Source organism: Solenopsis invicta, chromosome 16 (assembly GCF_016802725.1).
Source record: "Solenopsis invicta isolate M01_SB chromosome 16, UNIL_Sinv_3.0, whole genome shotgun sequence".
Lineage (NCBI taxonomy): Eukaryota > Metazoa > Arthropoda > Insecta > Hymenoptera > Formicidae > Solenopsis > Solenopsis invicta.
Window position 1 is genome coordinate 24,014,385 of NC_052679.1, and position 25,583 is coordinate 24,039,967.

Genomic DNA, 25,583 nt, shown 5'->3' on the forward strand with positions numbered 1-25,583 from the left:
GGAGCATGATTTACCGACGAATACGTATTTCTAACATATTATTATATTAGAAATTACAAATGCGTGCTCCGATGATAAAAAATGGGATTCATTAATAATCACCCTGTATATGCATATAAATAATATATAATAAATATAATCCTGTGATTTATGATAGCACAATTATATATCAATTATTTGCACCTGATAATTTATGTTTGTTTCAATTTGTGGGTGGGTAGAATACATTCTCTGTAAAATCCCCCCTTTAAAAAAATACAGCTTAAATATCAGCCATATCTCGAAAGAGGTTGCAATAGAACAAATAATAAAGAAATCCGAATCAAAAATTTTAATAAAATTATATAATCTTATATAATCTTGTTTTTATTTGTGTATTTAACTAAAAAAGTCACTAATCCATTTAAAAAATATAAAAATTAAAATCTCAGGAATATCCTCACTTTGAAGAAAATGTCTCCCTAGAAATGAATAGTTAAGGAGATAATCGCGTAAAAAGATTGTAATAGGTCACCTTGTATAAGTATATATTGTTGTGTCAACTTTTACACTCTAGATAGAGTTGGGCAATAATTTCTCGTATACAAAAGTATACGAATTTCTTATATAATTCGGATCTCTTTATTATTTGTTCGAATTCAAAAGATTTATTGCATTACAGTTGATATTTAGGCTGTACTTTTTGAAAGGTGGGATTTTCCAGAGAGTGTATTCTACCCACCCACAAATTGAAACAAACATAAATTATTAGGTGAAAATAACACATATATAATTGTGCTATTATAAATCACAAAATTGCTATTTTAAATTGATAATAAAATATTGCAATATCGGATAATAACAATTTCGACGATTATTATTTATGTTCAAAGAAAACTATTATAAAAAGTTATAGATTACTTTTAATCTATAAAATAATTTATGTGCATACAAATTATTTTAATTATTAATTATTTATTAACTATTTAAATTTTATGCACACACACGCACATACGTATAAGCAATACAGTGGAAAATGTATATGCTGAGTACATGTAAAATACGAAAAAAATTATTTTAAATTCAGTTTCATACATCAAGTCTCTTTTAATATTTAAAAATGAGAAACACAAAGCTTCGTACCATCCTAATATTTTAGCATAACCACATCCGTGAGTTTCCTCGCTTCCGCACAACGTGACTGTGAAATACTGAGGAAAGTGGAGGAAACGCGAATGAGGCGAATCGTGCGCTCTCTTTAGCGCAGGCAGTGAAGAAAGATACAACGGGAGAAAAGAACCTCCCAGGAGGCTCAATGGCGCACAAGAGATAAACCGTCGGAACGCATTGAAATTTCCGCGTAGTCGGGCAAAATGGAAACGGCTCGAGCCGGTCGTGAGATAAAGCGTCACCGTTCGGATAATTACTGAAAGAAGATTTAGGCACGATTGAAATAGTGCCAAGAATGTGATTAAATCGATAAATCCTGAAAATACTATCAAAACAGTTAATTGTAATTAGACCGAGTTAAATAGTAAAGATTTTTGCTCTGCAAAGAACAATATTTAAACTGCTTATGTTTAGAAAATTGTAATCCCAGTTTCTTAAAATGTTAAAAATTTGTACACATACATTGTATATTTAATTACATGTAGACTTTTCACAATCTTGTTAAGTTGCATAAACAAGTGATTAAGAGCACTTATTCTTTATTTAATGTGTAAGTTTTAAAAATATAATTTTGATATAAGATTTATTAAATTCATTTATTTAGAAATATTGGATGTCATGAATTTAGAATTGTAAAAAGATTTCATCAAGCTTCTATAAAAAAATTTTGAAAATGTTATTAAGTAATTATTTATAATTAGCTGAGTTAAGAGAGAGGATATTTTTATTTTATGAATAAAACAACATTAAAAAACCGCATTGTTTTGTTACACAGAGTTCGCATAATTTCAAATATTAAAAAGTTTTATTTTTTTTTATATTTGATTACATAATATGGGTTTTTCCAATTATTATATATTAATTCTTAAGGCACAAGCTTTAATAATTAAAAGAAAACTTATTCTTTATTTCATTTCCTATAAATTGTTTCAGCACTATTTTATTTTAAAGTTTCTTTGCCAAGGATGTTTGACATCACGAGTTGAAAGCTTGCGAAAGGACAGCATCAAGCTTTCGCTTGAAAGTTCAATAGTGATGAAAAAGTTCGTGAAATATTGTACAAGATTTACATTAAATTACATTAAGTGCACGGTTTTCAATTGCATGTTTCAGGACAAAATGTCGATGACTGGAAGCTTAATGGGATACGAAAACAATAACGATGTGAACCAGGCCAAGTGTAAAAAGCCGTTGAAGCCGCTGCCAGTTGTGTCGAGCATAAGCTCGGGTGGCGTTACCACGAGCACGGGCAAGTCGAAGAGGGCGCGAAGATCTACGAGGAAGGAATCGTGTATACGCGGTCATGTGAACAGCCTCTGGTCCGTCTGGTACGGCATCCTGGCTGTCGCTTTTCAGGCGTACATAGCAATGAGATACGCCAGACGATTCGCCGGTAAGATAGTGTGTGCTACCCCGTTTTATCCCGCTGAAATACGCCTCTCTACGGGATCGATTACGTTAACAACATCGGATTATCCGAAAACTCTTTTATTGGGCCAGTGATTTTGCCTCCAAATAAATTGCCTATTTACTGTCACGCACAACTGAATCGAATCCGATATAGATGGTAATCCCTTTTCAATGTGTACCGTAACATTTCTTTTAATGGAACTTTTCCAATGCCTTTGATCCCTTTTTTTACATCAATACGAAATTGTATCGATAACAATGTAATATGTTCATATCTGCGAAATTATTTGATTCATAACTTTAATCAATGATCTATGAAGTGAAAGGAACAATGTAATGATTACGAAATTACATTAGTGACTTCGGAGGGCTTCTTTTTCTCCCTTTCGATTGTTACTTTAATCAGTAAAACTTTTGAGTTGAGGTCTTAAATGGTTCGTTGCCTTTCCTTATTTTCCGGCTGTTTTCGACAACGATTTTGCGTAAATTTCTTTTCTTGGCAGCTGGTACGAGGATTCCGTTACTGGAGGTCGTTACGTTAAAAGACACACGATGGCGACGGAATTGCCAGCGCAATTTTTAGTGCTTCTTATCTTTTTCTAAACTGGAACGAAACCTTAATCCCGCCCGTCTCCGGGATTAAGAGAAAATCAGAGAATTGTTAGCTAAGTGGATAGTAGATTCAAGAAATCGCGCGCGCGTAAAGGAATTAACAGGATGTTTACATTGTTTCCCGATAATTCTTCAATCAGCTATAAATTTAGGAATAACAAATGACTTTCCTTTTTCCCCCATTATTTCTTTTCATTTAATCACTTGTGATATCAAGAAACCACATTAATCGTCCTAAGATTATCTTTCCTTAAAAAAAAAAAAACTTTTTACTTATCGTAATTAGATTTATTGTAACAGAAGTTAAAATAATTTTATATTTTTCCACAAAAAAAACAGTATACGTAAGTAGTTGATACAGTTTTTGCGGTTATTAATAAAAAAAAGTTGAAAGATTAAAAAAATGAAGGGATTACTTTGGTTTCTTCATACACTAGCGCCAATTCACGCTTTTTTGCTAAATATATTGTACAGCATATATAATTCTTTAATATGTTAAATTTTTTTTTCTTTTTAATTCTCTAGCTTATCTATCACTACCATGGCCAGCGGATGCGCCACCTCCTAAAATCGAATTGTATGCCTGCCTGGTGCTAGCCGGCACCGGAGTCGTTCTACTTCCGGTGCTACTTGGTGCGGCGTTCTTGAAACTCGGCAATCTCGCGAACGACGGAATAAAACTAGGCCGACACTTGAGCGCCTGCTCGCGCGACCCGCCATCTTCGCTTCTTACCAACAACCCCGATAATAGTAAGTATATCATAATTTATTTAGAACCCGAGGAATGTAAAAAAAGCACATGGTATTATAATACTTGTGTAATCAATTGGTTTATTTAAGACATAAAATAATCAATAGCCGTCTTTATTTATCCTCATCTAAATTAAAAAAAAGTCGATAGAATTTAAAGTTCTTCTTGTTTAATTATATCATAGATTTTTTTTTTAAATTATTTATTGTCTCTATTTTAATCAATTTAATATTCTAAACATATTTTGCACGTATTTATATAAGTGTATTTTTGTTTAGTAGTTACAATTTAATATTGTTAATTTAAAAGTTTGAAAGAGACTAAATTAATTTATAATTGCATGACTTATTTCAAATTAAGTAGATTCTATGCAAATCTTTATCTGTTTGAAAGCTTCTAAGAAATTTTTCTCGATGTTACGGCGCGTAAAATACAACTTATCGTGTCGATCGATCGATCGATTAAAAAATAAATTTATTTAAATTTAACACAAGCAAAGAAAACCGAATAGCACAGGACTAACATCTGCTTCACGTTGTAAAGATGATTGACTGATCCTAATTACAATGTATAACTTCAAGAAAGACGCTGAGCACGGGGTGATAACTACTCCTTTTTAGGTCTGGTGAATAATTTATGGAGACACGGTGGCCCTACGGCGGCCTTCGTGCATCTCTGCACGGCCATGTGCTTCCTCCTACCCTCTTTGCTCATGGAAGCGAGGCTAATACACGCTGGATTTCTGCCAAAAGGTAATATAAATGTCTCTGCATTGCTACGCTTCTTCCACGCGCTTAAAGGGGAGACATACGAACGTCCCCCTTATAAAATATATAAAATAAATAGTTGATATTACATTTTGCCATTTTCCGTCGTGCTAAACAAACTATCGGTGTTGTGCGCGTTCAAAACGAAAGAGAATCTACACTTTCTCAAGTAATTTAGAAGGGTTTATCTCCGAACGATCTTAAATGTATTATACTACTTTAGATTGGGAAAGTGCAAACTCGTCACACGCTTCTTCTTTTAGGTTCTTTTATTTTATTTTATTTTTTTATTAAAGGTTTAAACCTCTCTCTATTGATGTCAGAAATTTACATCAAAGTTTCGATATTAAAGAATTTTTTTCGCCCTGAAAATTATACGTGAAAGTAAACTGACTTTATATCGCGTTTAGCTTAAGGCAACCGCTTTCTCTTTAACGCATGCACTTTATAAGTTTATTTTATAGGAGCTTCAATGAAGTATACCTCGTACTCTATTTTTGTTTTAAAATACATTCCGAGTCTCCAGCATTTTAATGACTAACGTACCAGCGAGATATAAATAATTTTCGATATTGCCTTTACGTTTTGCGATAAGGTAGTCTGGTGATTTCGCTCGTAAATCCAGCTTTCTGTCAAACAGTAAAATAGTGTGCCGCGTTTTCATCTCACTTTAAAAGCGCGCGGTTACCGTTCCCGAGCAATATTGAATGAGTAATAGTCGGGCTCAACGGTGTCGACAGAAGGCGTATATTTTGGCGTACCACGATTCCACGCTCGCTGAATTTTCGCGGGGACATCGCGGCAGATATATACTGTACATGTTATATATATATAGCGTGAAGGAAAACAATGAGATCCGCGTGCGAGACTGAGCATCTTTCCGCGATCACTTTTCCGGAACTTTCCATTTCGCATACGCACCCTCGCTTGTGCAAACAATGGGGTAAGAGGGTTCGCGGCGAGGGAACGTACTGTTTGTTAATGCAGTACGCACTTGAAATTACTTCGCCCTACCGATCTGCAAATGTCATTTGATATTTAAACTAAACGAAATCTCTAAATAAGAGAGTGATAACTTGATCAATTTAATTACTTCCATAAATCAAAATGTTGGAAATGTAATTGTTAGATGAATAAAATGAAAGAACTTCATACACTCGAGGCCAAAATTAAAGCTTCAACTATTTTAACTTCTAAAAATAGGCGAAATTCAAGAGATTATTCAACACTGAAGCAAAAATGGTCTTTTTGCTTCAGTATTGAATAACTCGATGAACAAAAATCTCACAAAGCTTATTGGATGCGCAAATTGAAAATGAAAATTCCCGCTTTTGAAAGGCGTAAAGAATTTGCCTTTTTAAAATGAGCCCAGGAAAATCGAATATTGAAGCACAAAGAACTATTTTTGCTTCAGTCGTTTAACGAATTATTAATCTCAAAACTAGAGATTTTAAGCTGTAAAATGCTTTTATGAACATTTTGTTACGATTATTTCTTAAAAAATTTCCTGATCTCGCTAAATTTCTTAAACTTTGCCTGTTTTTTTAGGGGTCAGAATAGGCGATAATTTAATTTGGGTGTCGAGTATATTTTGTTTTCTTTTTATCAAAGTATTTTATTATTACGATTTATACTGCAATTTTTTTTTCTATATGTCAAACTGTGTTTGTCTTTATTTAATTCTTAAGCAATCTAGATCTTTTTTGGCATAAACACAATTTTATTCTTAAATTAAACCTTTTACTAAATAAACGTTTTAATACTTGAATCAATCAATTATTTGCTAATGTAATAGCGATATTGAAAAGTAACTCTGAATTTTTCTAGATCTTTTTCAAACTTAAAACAATAAAAAGAATTTGGTACACACACTAAAAGGGATCAAGGTTTCAAAATTGTATAATATTTACTTTTTTAAATTTAATTCTTTACTCACCTTTTATATTCTAATTTTATTCTGTTTATTGACGGAAATCATATCTGAATTTTAATCAACGTTTTACACGTTTCCATGTTTATAGAGAAAAACCGCGTGCAGCTATAATAATTTATAGGGCTATAAAAGGAGAATGGTAGCCATCTAAATGGCCTAATACGTTTAAAAACTTTATTTTATCAAGCCGGTAACTCTCTCTTCTTTCTTGCTCTCTCACTCACTTACTCAAACAAGCACATACACACACTCACACAGACGATTTACATTCAATTTATTTGAACTTTGAATTCTCTTTACTCGCTGCATAATTTGGAAATTATATTTGTTTATAACGCTAATCATTATAACGCAACACCACTATCTCGCAAACTTTAAATTGTCCGGCAGATGACGAGCAACAGCTAATTTGGCGGATGTACATTAATCTCATAAATTTCGGCGAATGCCCGGCCGGCAGGTAATAATCTCCATAATTAAAGCGCCGCCGTAAAGTCACGTTCGTTCGAACAAATACAACGTTCGCGTCCGATGCGGTAGGTTGTTATTAGCAAAACTGCTAAATACACTCGCCGCGAATACGTTAAAATGGAACAACCGGACGTTCTCGTCTGACGTGTTAACGCGAGCGCTCGCGCGCATCAAAAATTGCGCTGTCTCGCAGCATGTTCGAAGTTTCCACGTCCTGTCTGTGCCGGCACGGACGATAATACCGAGTCAGTTTCTCGGATCCGGAAATATCATCAGCCGCTGAGCAGAAGGAAAGTTTCTACACGGTTTCGCTGATCTCGCTGGGCGAGCAGTCGCGCCGACCTGAATAAATGCATTTCTACGTCGAAGGCTAAACTCGATAAGCCACGATTTACGGCAAGGTTCCTTGACGCATAAAATGAGAAATTTAACAGGCATCTGTGGGCGCGCTCTTCGAGTTTCTCGTTTCTAACACATGCGGTGACATCGCGATGTTTCGGCGCTTATTCAGTTTCGATGCCGATATTGAGACTGCCGAAAGTACACACAGAGAAATCTCAATATCAATTTTACTGCCGAGAAAAACGAGTACCCAGTTTACTTTTTCTGTTTTAAGTAACGGTTATCTTCAGAAAAAAAATTTTCTTGATATTTGTTTTAAAATATACTCATTACAAATTTTAGAAAAATTTATTATCATATGCTTAGAAAAAAAGAATTTATATCTTTTCGGATATTATAAAAATCGAAAAAAATTCGGAATAAGCGAATCGAATTTTTGTTTTAAGTTAATATTTTTTAATATATATTCAGAATCTAGTTTAAATAAATTTAATGCTTATGCATGTATATCCAATGGGTTTTTTTGCTGTTTTGCTAGTTCAACCGGATCACTGGTAGTATTTTTGAAAAAGGTTTTGGGTTCTAAAAAAAATCTGAAAAAATTCCGATGCACTCTTTCAATATTCCAGTATAGAATTTCACAGTTGTTTGAAATATTTTTCACTTTTTTTTGTACGTGTCAAAATTTGGAGCAGAAAAATTCAAAATTGAAAATTCACCTGGGTCTTCAAATTCCTGGTTGAATCAAATCTACGAAGGGTTAAATAAATTTTATTAATTTCAAGTAAATAAAGATTTGCATTTTAAGACTATTATTAAGAAAACATTCTTTGCAAAATAAGCATTATTTAAAAGAAGAAAATTAAATTTTGAGTAATGCTTTCTTTAACACAAGACAAGAATAATATTTTTCTATGTATAAACACGTCAGTTGATATTACAAAGGTTCATGAAGTATATTTGTTAACATCAGCAATCGATTTTTTCATTTTCATATATGCGCCAGTTGTGAAGAAAAATAATAAGAGATGCAGAAAACCTTTTCTGTTCCGACGTTTATTGATTTACGGCATTTAAAATCCAAACACGCCATTTGTTTGATTAAACTAATGCACTGAAAGTTGATGCAGACGGTAATATTGTTGTCACATTACTTTTTTAATCTTTCCATTGCATACGATCGCGCAATATATCACATTGCCAAGAGAAATTTTCAAGCAGATGCAGCAATGGCAGTTCCAGCTTTGGCGCCCGGCGATAACATACACGGTAGTAAACTTGTCGATGTCACACAGGCGAAGGTGCACACTGAACATTATTCATCCCCATATATCTGAACTACATTAGTCTGCAACTGTAAACCAAGTTTGCTTTCTCGGCTGGAAGATTATTCCAGTATGCGCTATAGAAAACATCTCCTAAATTTATTTCGACAATATCACACTGTAAAATACGAGATATGCACCATTGTCCGTTAAGAAAATAAAGAGATGTTTTGATGCACTTAAATGTGCATCTAAATCCCAATTATCTAGGAATAAATAATAAACTCTCTTATGTATAAATTACATTAGTTACAGCCAAAAATCAGACAAGGTGTTTTTTATATATTTGAGTATTGAAAGCAATGTCATAAAACAAATTTTATCAGCACGACAGGTTTCTAAAATAATTTAGATTTAATGTTTGAAAACTGGCCTTTTTGCGATGTTTGATTTTTTTTTTAGTAAAAAAGTTTAACATTATTTGGAAATTGTAATTACTTGTTATGAGTGTATTGATTATTTCTTATAAAATATGTACATTCTACATTTAAATTTATTACAGCGTGGCTAAAAAGCAAGATATTAGAATAAAAAAAAGCGTTTTATAAGGGATGAACAAATTCATAATTTTTGATCAAAATAAAAAAAAAACGTTAACTTTTTTTCACAAAGAAAAATTTTAAATATCACAAAAAACTTAATTTTTTGCATATTAAATCTCAATTATTTCGGAAATCTGATGTGTTGGTAAAAATTGGTTTGCGCCAATCATTTTCAGCATTAAAAAATCTATAAGAAATCTTATTTGGTTCAAAATAATTAAAAAGTATATTTTTATAAATTAAAGTGTGGTATTATATTCCTCAATAATTACACAGTTTAACAAAAAAATAACTTTTTAATAGCAGAATAAGACTATTATTTCCTATAGTTTATTGCACACTAAATATGAGTTCGTTGTCCAAATTGCTTTAGCAAGTTATAAGTTTGAAAAATTTGTAATCAAAATTTTAAATAGTCTTTTTTTACGTCATATTATAACTAATTGTTAGATATGGAACACGGCGAAAAAATTTTATTTTAATTAAAATTAAATAGTGTGTTAGGACTTTTAGTCTTCAAAAATTTCATTTTTTCTAAAATCAAGCATGATTTAATTTTCATTGACTATATTAATTTAACCATTTAAGATTTTTGATTTTTTTAGTATTGTATTCGTATTTAGTATCATGAAAGATTTTTATAAATACATAAATTTTTGCAAAAATTTGGACACTTTTTTAAATTTTGACTATATTGAATCGAATTTGTCAGTTTTGACATTGGATTAGGTCAGCGATTTTCTATAAAATCCTCAACTTTAAGGAAATTTTTAGTTGAAAACTATTTGATAAATTATTAATGATCTACAGTTTTTACCACGTATTTAAATATGAATATTTTATTATTTATAATTGATACCAAAAATTCCTTTTGAAAGTTCTTACGATATAATTACTCAATTTTAATTACAATAAAATATCAGAATATCACATTAGTTATAGTATGACAAAGTACTTTAAAATAACTCTGCAACTTTATTATAACTGCATATTTCTCAAAATTGTGACGTAATGGACCAGTTGAGAAACCAAATTCATATTCAGCGTTCAAAAACTTCAGAAAATGATTAATCCTGTTCTAGTGTTTTTTTTTTTTGCTGATCTGTATTATCATATTTTTTATATAATAATTATATTTCTTATATAAATTGTACAAAATTGTCGGATAATGTGCAAGCAATGCATTCTGCTTTTCTTTTTTTTTAAATTAAATTAATTGTACCAGTCTCTGTCATTTATTAATACTCACACACTTATTAATATTTTAAAACATTAATCTATTTTTGTATAGGAAACTGTGGGGGATTATGTATTTACAACAATTTTAAACTCCGCATTTATAGATATAGCATATAATGTTTTTGCTGCGCGGTATATCGGAACGAGTTTTCCACCGGATTGTTAATTAAATGCCGGAAAATCAAGTTTAATCGCATTTCTACGTTCTCCAATCCCAAACCGCGTAGAGCCGATTTTGAAATATCGACGCAGACAGAGCGATGTTTCGGACTTTAGCCACGTTAATACAGAGAAGTCAATATATGTGTATATACACGCACGCGCGCACGTCGAAGGGTATTCGACGTAATGCACCGTCGGCGCTTGCAAATAGGTATCATTCGCAGCGCGCATTAAGCTCGCTCGTAATTACGGTAAAGTGACGTACGTAGTCTGCTTGGACGGGACGCCGGTGGTAACATCGCTCGTAAATGCTCGTCCGCGCGCATTTGCTCCCGTAGTACAACGCGCTGGTGTACACACGCTCGCGCGAAGGCTCGATTCGACTGGGAGATACTTTCTCGGTTTTTCTACCTGGTTCCGACGCTTAATTACCGGCGATGTCTTATCCGGCGGAATTGTTCACGAAATTAAAACCTTTAACTCGACGGAGATCGGTTTGTACAAACTGGCGCCGTGTGCTTTTTTTGTTCTTCTGCAGCAGACTCTTTCCACAAGTCGGAATTAATTATAGACCGAAGTACAAACGATGTTAAGTGACAAGAACATTTTTCATACTTTCATATTTTTCGTACTTTTCATATTTCTCTTTCATTAAAACTCTGCAATGTGCAAAACTATTATTGTCTTCTAGACAAATATTTATGAAACTTTCATCATAGTGCACTTTATTTAGTTTTTATATTTGACAGCTTCATTTTGATATTTTAAGCTTATCTTCCACTGTAGAAACAATTTGACTTTTGATCAAATAGTTGTACACGCTAAAGCGATAGGATACCTAATTTATAGAATCATAAGCAGAGAATGATGGCTATCTAAATACTATTATTTTACATTTTGGGGACAACTTTATTTCCCTTTCTCTGTCACAAAATTACTATTAAATTTATCTTTTTAAGTTTGTCTTGCTTGATGAATAATTCCAAATCAATTTATAGAATATTATTATATTAGTTTTTATTTTATTTCGTTGTTAAATTATAAAATCGCATTTTATTTGTTTTTCCCTCGCGCGCATTCTCCAGGCCCAAGAGATTGCGTAATATTATATTACTTTTATCGGGGTTCAAAATTAATCATTACGTATCTACACGTTCCATTTTAATTGACGTTGCATGTATAAACGCAATTTATCACGATTTAATGCTCACGGGCGTCAAAAAACAAAAAACGGCTTTTCCGCGAAAAGAGCAAATTGCGACGGTCTAAAGAATAGCGAGATAAATTGCAGTGCTCCATTTAACTCGTTGCTCCCGTAATTAATCGTACATATACCATCCGAAGAAATTCAAGAGCGAGAAATGCAGAAAGTTGGGCACATAGATTATAAGTTTGCACTTTTCCTTGGCGTGCGTTAATCAAAAACCGTACAAATAATAATTACAGAGCGCATCAAGAGTTCTGTCTCCAAAAATATAATCATTTTAATTGACAAATCATTGATCAATCCGAAATTCCTCTCTAGCTCTGGATTTGTAATTGAAATTATTTCTTACATACAAAGTATCTTCGTGATCATATATGACTAAAGAAAGTGACGTGAAACAAAATTTTTGTGAAATTTGCGAAAAGTAGAATTTACAAAGTAACGAATGGTACACTGTTATCATATTATAAGATCGCCAGACAATAGCGTTATGAAGGAAATTTTTCTTGGAGACCCGGGACTTTTGTTCATAACGGAACGTGAGGTTCGAACGATTCAGAAGAAGAGCAGCGTAAATATCATTGGCGGAAGTGTGCACTCCGCCGCTGGTAGACTTTCGTAGAAAGAGGCGCGGAAAATATATAGGAGCAGCAGAGTGGAAGTTAGAGTAGAAAACTACGAGGACCTCTGGTCTCTGGTGCGATCAAAACTTCGGCCATCGCACGCGAGTTTGTGCTAGTTTAATGCTCGTATTACGCAAGGCCATGTTTATGTTTACAGTAGTTTAGCACGAGAAAAGCTCGGAGTGTCTCGGCGAGTGTCTCCTGTTCACGACGCGCACGGCATGTAATATATTGTACACGTCGTCGGGTCGCTCGAAGAAACTATCCGCCCCTTATCCGGTTTGTGTCTCCTCCCCCGTCGACCCCCGGAATTAAATTCGCCGGGGATGCGAATTCCGAGCGCGAGCGCGCGTGTAAGCGCACTTATTTTGCCAAATACGAAACGCGTAGCGCGCATCGTGAACTTGGTTATTACTCGTCAAAGCAATCCGATTTATCAAGGTATGCGACCCCAAAGTTGTCTACGCAAAGTTGCATGTACGTGCCGCGAAACCGTGAACTTCCAAAATCGTGCTTTCGTAGCTCCAGCCGTGTCTAGGGCAAATACGTAGAGCAGGTGAAACCGCGAAAGGACGATTGCGGTTGCTGTGATGTAAATTGAACGAATTAATCAAATAACATAGGGTAAAGCTCTGAGAATAATAATGAAATTCGAAAATTGCTGCAATGCCGAAAATCCGAGCCAACGTTGTTTTTCTGAATTATTAAATATGTACATTACATTAATTACTAGCGTACATGTAAATTAAAATGCGCATAAGCACCAATTCTGGTTCAGGTTTTCCTCAGTTCATATATTTTGCGATAAAGATCTTTGAATTTTCCATTCATTCTCGTCAATTGTTAAATGTCATCGTGTTGCATTGTTGGAATTTATAAAAAAAAAATATTTATAAAAAAAACTTTAAATTATAGACAGTAGAAGTGAATAGCATTCGAATGAATAATACAAATTAAAGTGAGACTGTAAAACTTATAGAAACAAAAGAAATACATAAATGAAAAGAAGACCGAATATAAGAAATAATTAATCTTGATAATTTGTTTCGTGAGATGTTACAAAATGAATTAAATGAACACACACACACACACACATAGATAAATGTTCATTTTTCATCATTATATTTCACTAAGAAATTTTAAAAGATGCATTAATTTTATCACTGAAATAAAAGCTTAAATTATCTAAGTTATAAATTGTAACGAGCAATGTCTGTTATGTTTACATATTAATTTCAATTTTAAATTCTAAAAACAGGAGAAAAGGCGTTTATTGGAAGAATTGCGTTATTCAATGAAAAGTTAATTACAAGTTATGGAGCGCGCTTCGTAAATTAATTCAGAACGAATGAAAATGTAAGAGAAGTTAAAGCCAAAAATACATATTCAAGAATAATCATGCACAGACAATAATTTCAGAAGATTTATCATTTTTATCAGTGTTTCGCAATCACGTCGAATAGCATAAGTCACAGAAATACCATGATACATTGTAGTGTTTTATCATATAAACGCGCATTTCTCGTGTTAGACTTACGTCAAATACAGACCTGAAATTATTAATTCATTGTGAGTTTGATGAGATACGATTGTCGGTTCTTTTTTACGATTGAGATAACACGTTGCTACAGTAATTAATCGCATTGCGTGCCGTGCGGTTTACACTCGTTGTGTCCAACACCTACAATTTACGAGTTACAAAGAAACTGCAAAGGAACTTTTAACAAGTTTTATCTCTCTGATCGAATCATAAACTTTTTTACTATCTATTTTCTAAAAAGAGTCGCAGAATCTAATAAACACCAGTTAAATATAGGAAACGATTGTGGAGAAGCAAACCTTGTATAAACCGTTTCTTCTTAAAATAATTTTACAAGAGAAAAAATAGAAAGGAGTTTTAAATATGAATTAACTCTTGACTGATGGCTGTGTCACTTGAGATTAGGTGAATTTTTATTTTAAAGATTATTTGTATATCCCGTTTGTATCTCAAAATTCTAAAAAATTAAACTCAAATATTATACAAAAATTTTTTTTCTTGCTATTTCATTATATTTACATGGAACTTTTTATTATTCAATACTCTGAGAAAAGAATTTGCTAACAGCTGTCACATGTTGAACGAAATAATGCCAATTAAATATTTGATTAATACAATAAAGAAAAATTTCATTTGTTTTCTCAAATATTTAGTAAGCGTTACTAAATTCAGTTACATTTATTAAATATTTATGAAAGTAAAATTAGTTTTAGTTATATTAACCAAATATTTAATCGGCATTATTTCTCTCAACATTTAATAGCTATCACCAAACTCTTTTTTTTTAGTGTAGAGCACGAGTCAAGAATAATTTAGCTACAGTTTTTCGAAGCATTTGTGTTTGAAGAATTAAATACCTCTACACGGAAAGATAATAATCCTTTATAATTTTAATATGATCCAACAAAATTATTTTTAGATTTGTAGATAAATTTTTAAATACTTTAGTGAAACGATTCTTTTTTTCTCAAAAATAAATTTTGTATTAATAAAAATATAATCAAATTATATAATAGAAAAATTATGTTACTATACCATAAAATTACGAATAAAAAAATGTAACATTAAGAAATGACTCGTATTTTAGTTTGTTTCTCGTAAATAATATTTAATTCTATTGCGCGTAGAAGTTATTTGTGCATCGAATAAGTGCCTGCACTTTCTGTAATTATGCCAATTTTTTTCGTTTTATTATAAATATTCTCAGATGGCTATTTCATGCGGAATAATAGGACTTCTCGGGGGATGCTCGAAAAGAAAGCCTTTAACTTTCACAAAAGCCCGCCAGCTAACGCCGTGAATGGAAAATGCGTCGTTGTCCGCCTTAATCTGCATTATATCTGTGTGCCATAAAGTCACCGTGCAACAGATTTGATATGCCAGTTATGTTCTAAACATCACGGGATAATCGCAAGCGTAATATTCTCTTCTGTATCCCACTAGTATTGTCGCAAATATTGTTTTCGTACATCTTCAATGCGGCTTTCGTTGTTAATGAAGAAATATGCTAAATCGATATTCTTAAAATACTTCATTTTGCTCAAATATAGCAGCCAAGTAAAACAATATGCAACTGTTATTTGAAGGTATGCGGATTATTTGCTTTCTTTCTTGCGCAGTTTTTTTTTTATTTTTGCAGTTGTAATGTCAAATATCTGTCCACACGAATTGAATATAAATTATAGTTAATACGATTACCGTACAAATCTTAAATTAATCGTATAATTGAAACAAATTAATTTCTAGTTATAAAACTAAAACATTGTCCAAGTATTAACGAAAAAGAAAAAAAAGCATAAATGGAACAATGGCTTTGATTTTTTGTACCTGGGTGCAAACAGTGCGCGGATTAAAGTCGATGTCGGTTCCGCAGTAGTACAAGTCAACAGTTCGTGTGGGCCGTTTGCGGCGCGAAGCGAATTCGAGTGTTCGCGAACGCGAAATAGCACTCGTTTGTATTCGAAAAATAGAACAAACGGTGCTCGAATCTGCCGCACTTTAAGCATCGTACAACGCATTACGTGATCGCGATTCACAAGCGAGTTTGATGAAAACACCCTCTTTCCCTTTGAACATTCCACCTGCGCGCGTTAGGCGACGATGCGACACGAAGAGCCCGCATAATGAAATTGCTAATAACGTTGCTCGCCCAGGCTGCTAGTCTGCTGGCTGCTATAAACGTCGATAGATTTTATGCTTCGTTAAAAGCGCCCTGTTAAATACTTGACACTAAATCCGGGTTTGAGATACGAGAACGCTGCCTCGCGTTGGGCCGATCAGATGACAAGACGCGCTTGGCATTGATCTCGTAAATCGTTATAAGCCAACTGAAAGGTCATAAAAGTTTTATCCATTTCCAATGCCCGCATCCCAATTTGCAGAGATTCCAAATTGTCCGTTTTTCAATCAGCCAAAATGTTTCTCGTAAACGTAAAATATCGATTAATCTTATTTAAGGGATTTACAAAATGCGGACTCTATTTACCATTTACAAAAATTAATTTTAATACGATTTAATGTTTAAAGTAAATCGCATAGATTATTTATTTTCACGTTTTTAATTCTCTATTTTATAACTTATAGCAAATCTGTCTGCAAATTGGAAACAGAAAAGAAACAAAATTCTTTGTAAATATTAAATATATAATATGTATGTGATGTTTATATATATATATATATATATTTTTTTTTTATTTATTAAATAATATATATTTAATAATGAATATACATATATTAATGATACTTTACATCATTTTTATAATGTTTCTTTCAAGAGGGTTGCCGTTTTTCCTAATTAAAATATTGTTCAACCCCTTAATCATCGATTATTCAGGACTGTGCGTTGCTGCGGTAATGATAAGTTACCTTGCTGCGAGACTTCAAAGTATCTGCCCGATCAAATTAAGGTTTAAAGGATCGTATCTCTTCGCGCCATAATGGAATTAGCATCATCTTAATTTGCGAAGATCACCCGACGGCCTTTCGTTGCTCGCAAAAATGTCTTCAAGATATCTCTTATGTATTTACAATCTTTTTTGTTCCGAGATGTCTCTTTTGAAGAGTGCTTAGAAAACGTTGGGGATGGGAAGAGACGGACAACATCCTCTCGTAACAATCCTCTCTGCGTTGACATTCATTAGCGTATCGTGTAAAACTATGTACAAAGTTGTACGAGAAGTCAAAATGAAAAGTAAATATTTTCCTCCACTCGCGTTCTGCAACACTTCCTCGGTGTCGCTTCTCGTCGGTATTATCTGTTATTATAACACCTTTGTCACGAAGTTTTTCACGTTATACTTATCGTAGATTATGTATTCACGATTTTAACGGAAAATATATTATTTTTTTTATTTCTTATTTTGTTTATCAACAATTGTTTTATTAATTAAACATTGAAGATAAAAATCTAATAATGAATAATAATACTTTCACTCAAGTTTTTGAGGAAGAATATATAAATGTAAAATAAACATGAGAAATAGTTACAAAGAAACATGAACTTTATATATCAATTATATTTTTTCTTAATAATTATTGTTAATATTACATTTGCTTGATTTATTTGATTATTACATAACACCAGTGTTTGCTGTTATCTATATAAAATTATCTAGATAAAGAAATAGTTTCATCTTATTTTTATTTAGATTGTTATAATGTACATTATCTGCATTTTTATTTTATTGTACATAAAAGAAAATTTTTTTTTAAATTATTTAAGATAATGCGAATAACGAAAACGATGTACGAGTCTTTAGCCTCATCCTCAAAATTAGCATTTAGCCTAACAGATTTTTTCAATAATTGCAAAATTTGTTGCCAGTACTGAAAGTCTTTATAGATACGTAATATAAACTATAGATTTTTAGAACTGATTAATATGTCAGATGCAGTTTAGATCAACAGTAGTGCAATATAAAAGTTGCCCCAAAACTACAAATTCGAAAACTTTTACAAGAAATTTTGTCAATTATTGTGTAATGTGAATTATATTTATATATTTCTTCTATTTTTAATATTGATTTTTACTTGCGTATTGATTTAAATTTAACGAAAAATATTTTTTGTTAGTATAATTATTTGAAGAACTTTTGTTTCTAAAAATATTGATTTCATATCTCGAATTGTTTTTTCGCTCAATAACGATATTATCTGAAAATTATTTAGATAAAAGTATATATTTTTTAATTTTTTATCTAAATAAATTAAAATTAAATTATCTTTAACTTATCTAAGATACATTACACGTAATTTATCTTATCTTCATCTAGATAAATTTCAAGTTATCTAGGCACAACACTGCATAATGCAACATAGGAATCAAAAATTTCTTCTTTGATAACACGCGACGCTGACCTACAGCTAAATACCTAGGTAAAGCCAAAAATTTTGAATGGAAATGAAATTGTTCGCCCACTCCAGTGTTATCATCTACATCTACTTCGATTTTTCTGCCAGAGGGAAGACAGGCAGATAACCGACGGCTGTTGCTTTTGCATGGACATCCGTATCCCAGCGATTCCGTCCGTTGAAGTGAAAACCCGTGTTATCATTATGTCCGATCCCTTTCCTTCACGCTCGCGCCTGTAGGAAAACTTTCGACGCGCTTTTCCGCTCGGAATCTCACAATCGACGACCTCTGGCCGGGCTCTTCGCGGCGTATCCACTTTTCTGCGCAGATATCGACTAACATATTGATTGATTCCGGTGAGACTCGAGACAGGATTTCTCGAACGTAAACCTACGCGGGACGCAGCGCGGCGGGCGGGGTGACGTCAAAGTTCGCTCATTATACCTGTTGCTAATGGGGATCACGCGCTAATGATTCGCCTGCTATGAACTTTAAAGGACCGTGAAATGTGAAATTCCTTTCCGTGAGGTCTACTAGACAGTGAGAACAGAGAAAGAGAGAGACAGAGAGGAAGGGGGATAGAATCGGTATAACTGCGTGGATCAAACGCATCAGAATAATTTGGAAACTTTCTTAAAGTGTTTATTCGCGCGCGAAGGCGTCGCCCATTAAGCAGGAATTTTAATCGTGCCCGTAATTAGTTGGCATCGATTTGGAAAACGAGCCTGCAGAGATGTGCGAAGAAAAATAATAACACGCGATAAATTTCTATATTTATCATACGCGTTTATCCGTTTTAATTCAAAATTTTATTTCGAATAGAGATATTTTATTGCGTAACGCGTTTTAACTAAGTATTTTATTAATAGCTGGCGATTTTACGTAAAACACAGTGCATAGTAAATTTCTGGAAACATTATTAATAGCACGCTACACTTTTCTAAACTGCATCACACATCACAAGTATGTAAATCATGGTCATCGTCGCGTTTATGCATTTTTAATAGATTGCCAATTTAATTTTTGATAGCCAGCAGCACGATGCAAATTTTTATAGTGAAAAAATGCGCGCAAAAAAGTCCAGCGTCGCATAATTTCAACATGTAATACTCTGTGCTGTGTATACCATAATATTTGTGTTACTTTACTTGAATAAAAAAAAACTATACGGCTGTACAAATTAATTTTTTTTTATTAAAAATGTAGAACTGCATGTACGTATTTGGTGCTCGAATATTATAGAAATAATTTGTCGTGTAATTTTGTAGCATTTAACTTTTGGATAAAGAAATCGTATTGTATTACTTACTGATTGCAAACAGAATCCGAGCCAAGGTCTATAGATCTGCGGCTACGGAAATACCGTTCTGGACCCTTGCAATCACATGGATGGCGTGTTTGAATATCAGAACGAAGAGAGACGCGGGGAATGACGGCCGTGGATATTTCTCGACAGTCATAAATATTTAAACGCCTCGAAACTCCCCTTCCTCGTAAATGTATGGATGGAACATTGCGCGCTATGAAACTTTCGAAATCACTCGGGAGGTAGGGGGGGGGGAAGGGAGAAGGAAGGTCTCGTCTGTTGATTTTGTAAATAAAAAAATTGACGGATAATATCTGGCAGCACATTTCATTTTATAATATTTATACGCGATGTGCGCGCGAAATAATACGGAAATCGATTGGGGAGAAAGTAAAGTCGTAGTACGTAAAAAGAGAATAACCGCAATCACGGATAAGTTTTGTGCTATAAAAAAAAAACTATTATATGTTCTACAAAAAAAAAATTTTTATCGAAGAAAAAGAAAACGCGAGCACGTCAGCGACATCTCTAATACTGAAAACTGTTGACACAGACAGAAATGCTTTTAAGTCACGCAATATGGAAATAATAAGCGCGGACTTTCAAAGTAATTTTAAAATTGGAATCAAAGGTATGCCACTTTTAAAATCTTGACGTAAAATTACTCAAATCGCAACTCTGGTTTATACACACGATCTCCCCGTACACGCACACGATGCGCGATAAAGACGCAATTTCGACTAAAATTCATTAATTTCTCTCTGTCACCAAGTTTCCGTAAGTTTTTACCCTTACGATCCCGCCCTTCCGCTTAATAAGCCACGAGAAAATAAATCTTACTTTTTTTTTTAATGATAACACCGACAATAAAGTAGCTTCCAATTTTAACTGCGTTATCGCCGCGAAAGTTTCGCGCGGCGGGATGAAGAGGTAGACGGGGATGTAACAGGGTAACTTCGTCCTGGCTACGTCCTCGCTCGTGTATTGATCGGTCAGGTGTGTGCATACAGTTTGCTGCAGGATTTCCCGTTCGTAAAATCCCTCCTCCTTGAACCGTCCCCGTCTCGTTTAAACCTTTGAAAGCTCACGGCGATTCCTGTCCCGTTTTCCCTCGTCGAGAATTGGTGCAATTTTATAACGCGACTTGCATCAGAGCGACGAGCTGCTTTTTCTCTCGGATACATTTCACGGTCCTTTATCGCATAATAATAGCGATGTAATTTTCAATTAGGAATATATCTGCAGAGCGAACAGTTAACAAAGTGTTATGATATTTCACGCGCGGCCGGAAGAACGTAAAATTCTCAACGAAGGATTTAACAAAGGAGTATTGTTTTAATGCGCATATATTTAGTTTAGCATTAATTCCCTTATGCAAATTTATTTACGTTTGTAGACGTCTTTTTCCATTTAAACAGACGAAACGTATTACCATAATAATTGTTACTCTGAAACGATTATAAGTGTCATGGAAAACGAACCAAGCCAGTCACATTTTTTTTTTTCACAACAGGGAAATACATTTTAATATAAATTTAAATATAAAGCACTTAAATACAAAAAAAGTTTTTTAATTTTTTGTAACGTTTGTGTAGCATCATTGTTATGCTCGACGATCAAATTAATTTGACATTATTTCCATCTTTAATTTATGCAATTACGTTTTAAATCCGACAATTATATCAGCACGCAGTTTACGGAACTGAAAAATGTATATAATTGTTTTTTTATATTCATATTATTATTTTGAGTGCAAGTTGAAAGTTCGAATTTAAAAACTGAAGGTTTCTTAGATTTAATAAAAAACAATCGAAATTCTTTATCATAGCTAGATTTAATGTTTATTTTTATTGTGTGATTTTATATACCTTTTCAGGTTTACGAAACTGCGCATCAAATACATTTTCGGTCTTAAAACACAGTTCTTAGTTGAACCAGGAGTAATAACATCTTGTTATTAAATTGAAAATTAATTTACTAATAAATGATGCTAATAAGCACCTAACGTGGCAGTGATACCAAAGAGAAATTGCTCCTCTCTAAAAAACCGTAATGAATTCTTAAGGTATCTTGTCATTTGACGCTTAATGATAGGGTTTCGAGCGATCACGTGAATATACGTGACACCAGCATCAATTAGAAAGAAGTTTAAATTCTCTGATTTCAAGCGTTAAAGTACCAATTTGGTAGGTTATTATTCGGATTTATGTCTGATTTTTATATAACTGAAAAATGGATTCTGATGAATTAACAATAAATTCTGAAAATATAAGTTAATTTAATCGCAAGTTAGTATATTAATTTGTTTTATACAAAATAAATAATTTTACATAAAATTTTATATGATAATAATATTTATTATATTTAATAATGTATATTAGCTGAAAAATTTAATTTCAGAAATGGAAAAATACTTTGAATAAGTTGAAAAACTCTGTGAAGTTTTATCTTTCCAATTTCTATTAAAAATAATATTCCAAGTATTTTTCTATTTCTGTAATTACATTTGTTAGATAATGTATAATATTACAAATGTTAAAAATATAATTACCATATAAAATTTTATGTAAAATTATTAATTTTATGTTAAACAGATTAATGTATTAACTTGTAATTAAATTAACTTCAAAATTTATTATTAATTTATCTCCAAAATCCATTTTTCTAATTATATAAAAATGACATTTAAAGTTGAAAAATTTGACTTTCTTTCTGATCGATGCTTGCATCACATGTGGTCATATGATTGCTTGAAATGCTAGCATCAAGAGTCAAATGAAAAGATACCTTAATGGTTTTTAACGATTTTTACAGGAAAAATAATACTATTTTGCTGTAGTTTTAAATAAATAACTTTTAGACAAATTGATCCGAATGCAACCTTTGCACGAATATGTATTTATTGGAGTTTTATTAATATATACAAAAAAAATTTTATTTTGTAATGCTACTTTCTAATCAAATCTGCAATAATAAATTTTATATAAAAATCAAGAGCAAATAAAAAATTAAGTAACTTTTAAATCAATAAGAGAAATGTACTTAAATGTTACATTGCATTTGGTCATAATAATAAAATAATAAAATTTAAAAATTTTTGACAATACTTTGTGATGTAACATACTATATATTGTACATTCTTATTAATTGATATATAAATATTTTTGAAATATTATCAAGCATCAAAATCCACTTTAATAAAAACATAGCATTTTTGATTTCTTGTTTATTCACAAATTGGTCTAATATTCAACTTAATAAATATAAATGTATCATCTTTTTGGCAAAAAAAAATGCGGCTATCTTGGTTTCTATAAATATTAGCATATATTGTTTAATTATCTTCTTACAGAAAAAATAAAAAATAAATATATAATATATTAATTTAGAAAAAAGAAGAGAGAACATTTTTATTAAATTATGAATTTCGTTAACCTGAATTCAAAGGCATATATTATCCAATTTCTTATTAATTAAAGTAGTCAGAAGTGCGCGTTGAATACTTTAAATCTTGCCTGAATAATAAAGGCGGTTAGAGCTTGAACAATTCTGAAAGTTTTCAATCATGATCACTAAGAGATAAGGTACGTACTTAAGAATTCTCTCGCAAGACATCAAAGAGTGCGTAAAGGAAAAATTTGAATGAGCAACTACAGCTGTCAAGAGTTGTGAACGACTTCTCTCTTCATTCTCGTGCATTCACGGGGCGGAAATGACGCGTGCGAGCAAAGGGACAACCGTGCAAGAACGACGTGCACAGGGCAGAACGGCGGGGCCCCATCGTTCTCTGTTCTCACGACTCTCCTTCCCTCTCGCTTTTCTTCGCTTCCGTCCTCTCTATAAACCGCTGATTCTGTTTGCCCTGCGCTGTCCCTTGCGGGGTTGATTGCAGCGCACCGCCTGACGGCTCTATTCCGCGCACGTTGACCATAACCGAATTAGCGGGTAATTAGTTTACATAAAATTACGCCGACCGACTCCGCCCTTTTCCTCCCGCGCGCTCTTGCGCCCGTTTCTCCGGCCCTTCGTCTTCCGGATCGACCGGTCGGCCGATTACACTTACGGGCACCTGTCTATCGCGGTCGACACGCCAACACGCTCGAAAGCCTATCGCCCAGCTTGCTACGCAATTTCATTATCGGTGATTTAGTTGAACGCATCCCGCGCGGGGCGTTGCGCCGCGCGGCCGGAAGTGCCGGAATGTGCCGATGGTTGATGAGCTGTGTGATGCTCGCTCACACGGACACAAGCGGCAAAATCGGAAATGTAATTGTCGGCGATCGCAGTCAAACCTGTCCCTACTTCCCGCGAAATAACATACAATATCCGCGGCTTTCGTAAAAATGTAAATCTTCAGCCTCTTGTTCAGAACTTTGTAGCAAATTGTAACAAGAACGTAGCTACCTTGGACATTCATCTGCCAAAAATAAGTCAATCTCTCACAGAATTTATTCATCTTGTTTCGCGTTGAATAACATAATTAAATTAATCTTTACGTTTAATTGTGTTTTTAGAAGTCTATCAGAAAGCAATTAAATCTTGCTTCCGGTAAAAGAATATGGGAATAATTAGGTGTCGGGGACGTTAAAGACTCATGATACACTTCAGCTGAAACCGGTATCACATAAGCTCATATAAATTTTTTTCACATTTATGCGTAATCATATGGCCAATGCATAATCTGCATATCTCTTTCATCGCGAAAGCGGGTGCAAGACGTTCGTCACGCGCGCATTTGCGCGGCGCAAGTGCATCTCCCGACGCGCATCTCGTATTCATAGACTCAAACGCGCAGCGCAACATGTTTCATGGGCAATTCCTCCGGCATCCGATATCCCGTAAAATATGCATGCGTGTTATCATTACCGCTCTACGTGGCGCGGAGGCATCATACGGACGATAATGCCAATAACACGCTTCAACGATACATTACCCGTGTATACGCTTCGACATGAATAATTTTTAAACCGCGAGCGTGATCGGGTCACGAAAAATTGTTGTTTGTATACTCGAACGACGCGGTGCAGTCTGCAAACCGTAGATTTATGTTACCGTAGATTTGCTCTCTAAAAATCGGAATCAATGAAATTTGACTGATTTGCAATGTTATACTTAAAACTGTAATCATCAGTAACTATTCACTGTCTTTTAGTTATTCTAATTAAGAAGAGAAAAGAGAGCTTATCGCAGAAAGAACGATTTTATTAAAATACCTAAAAATTTTGGTAGATACAGAAAATTACTGAAAGTAATTTTGTCAGACTAAAATAAAATAAAATAAAATAATTAGATACTTACGACACTTAAGTTGATTGCTAGGTCTGAACTTTGTGCAGCGCTGCTCATATTTAAGGGTCCTATATAATTATTTTTATAGACCAACAAAATTATTTTCAGATCTGTTTCCAGATAAATTTTTAGATACTTTCATATAATCATTTTTTTTCGTGTACAAAAATGTTTCTTCTTTGATTTGACTCAATATCCAAAAAGAAAAGTCGAAATTGAAAAATATAGATGGATTATATGACTCATATAATGACTGATAAGTTCTTTGTAAAAACACAATATACATGAAATGCCATAACGATTGTTAGCTAGATCTTAGTGCTGATATTTATTGTCTGATTTTATATACCTTTTCAAGTTCGCGAAGCTACGCGCTGAATACATTTCTCGGACGGTTAAAACATAGTTCTAAATTGAACAAGAATTAGTAATATTACGTTATTATTATTCTTTATAAAAGTTTCCAATTTTATAATTTTAGAACAATATTTACGCTACTATTTTTTGATCTGTGAAATCTATTCTTATCATCTTAAAAAATTTTTTTTTTTAAATAAATGATAA

General features: G+C 33.0%; 1 protein-coding gene across 5 annotated transcripts in view; it reads left to right on the forward strand.

Moving 5' to 3' along the window:
• The window catches only part of LOC105199492 (protein tincar), a 164,693-nt gene that overhangs the window by 113,953 nt on the left and 25,157 nt on the right, over window positions 1–25,583 (forward strand). For all 5 annotated transcript variants that reach the window (XM_039459147.1, XM_039459148.1, XM_039459149.1 and 2 more), the window contains 3 exons: window positions 2,263–2,542; window positions 3,697–3,921; window positions 4,543–4,674. In XM_039459147.1, the coding sequence (XP_039315081.1) occupies window positions 2,269–2,542; window positions 3,697–3,921; window positions 4,543–4,674 (631 nt within the window). In that variant the 5' untranslated portion in view covers window positions 2,263–2,268. The remainder of the gene's footprint in view (window positions 1–2,262; window positions 2,543–3,696; window positions 3,922–4,542; window positions 4,675–25,583) is intronic.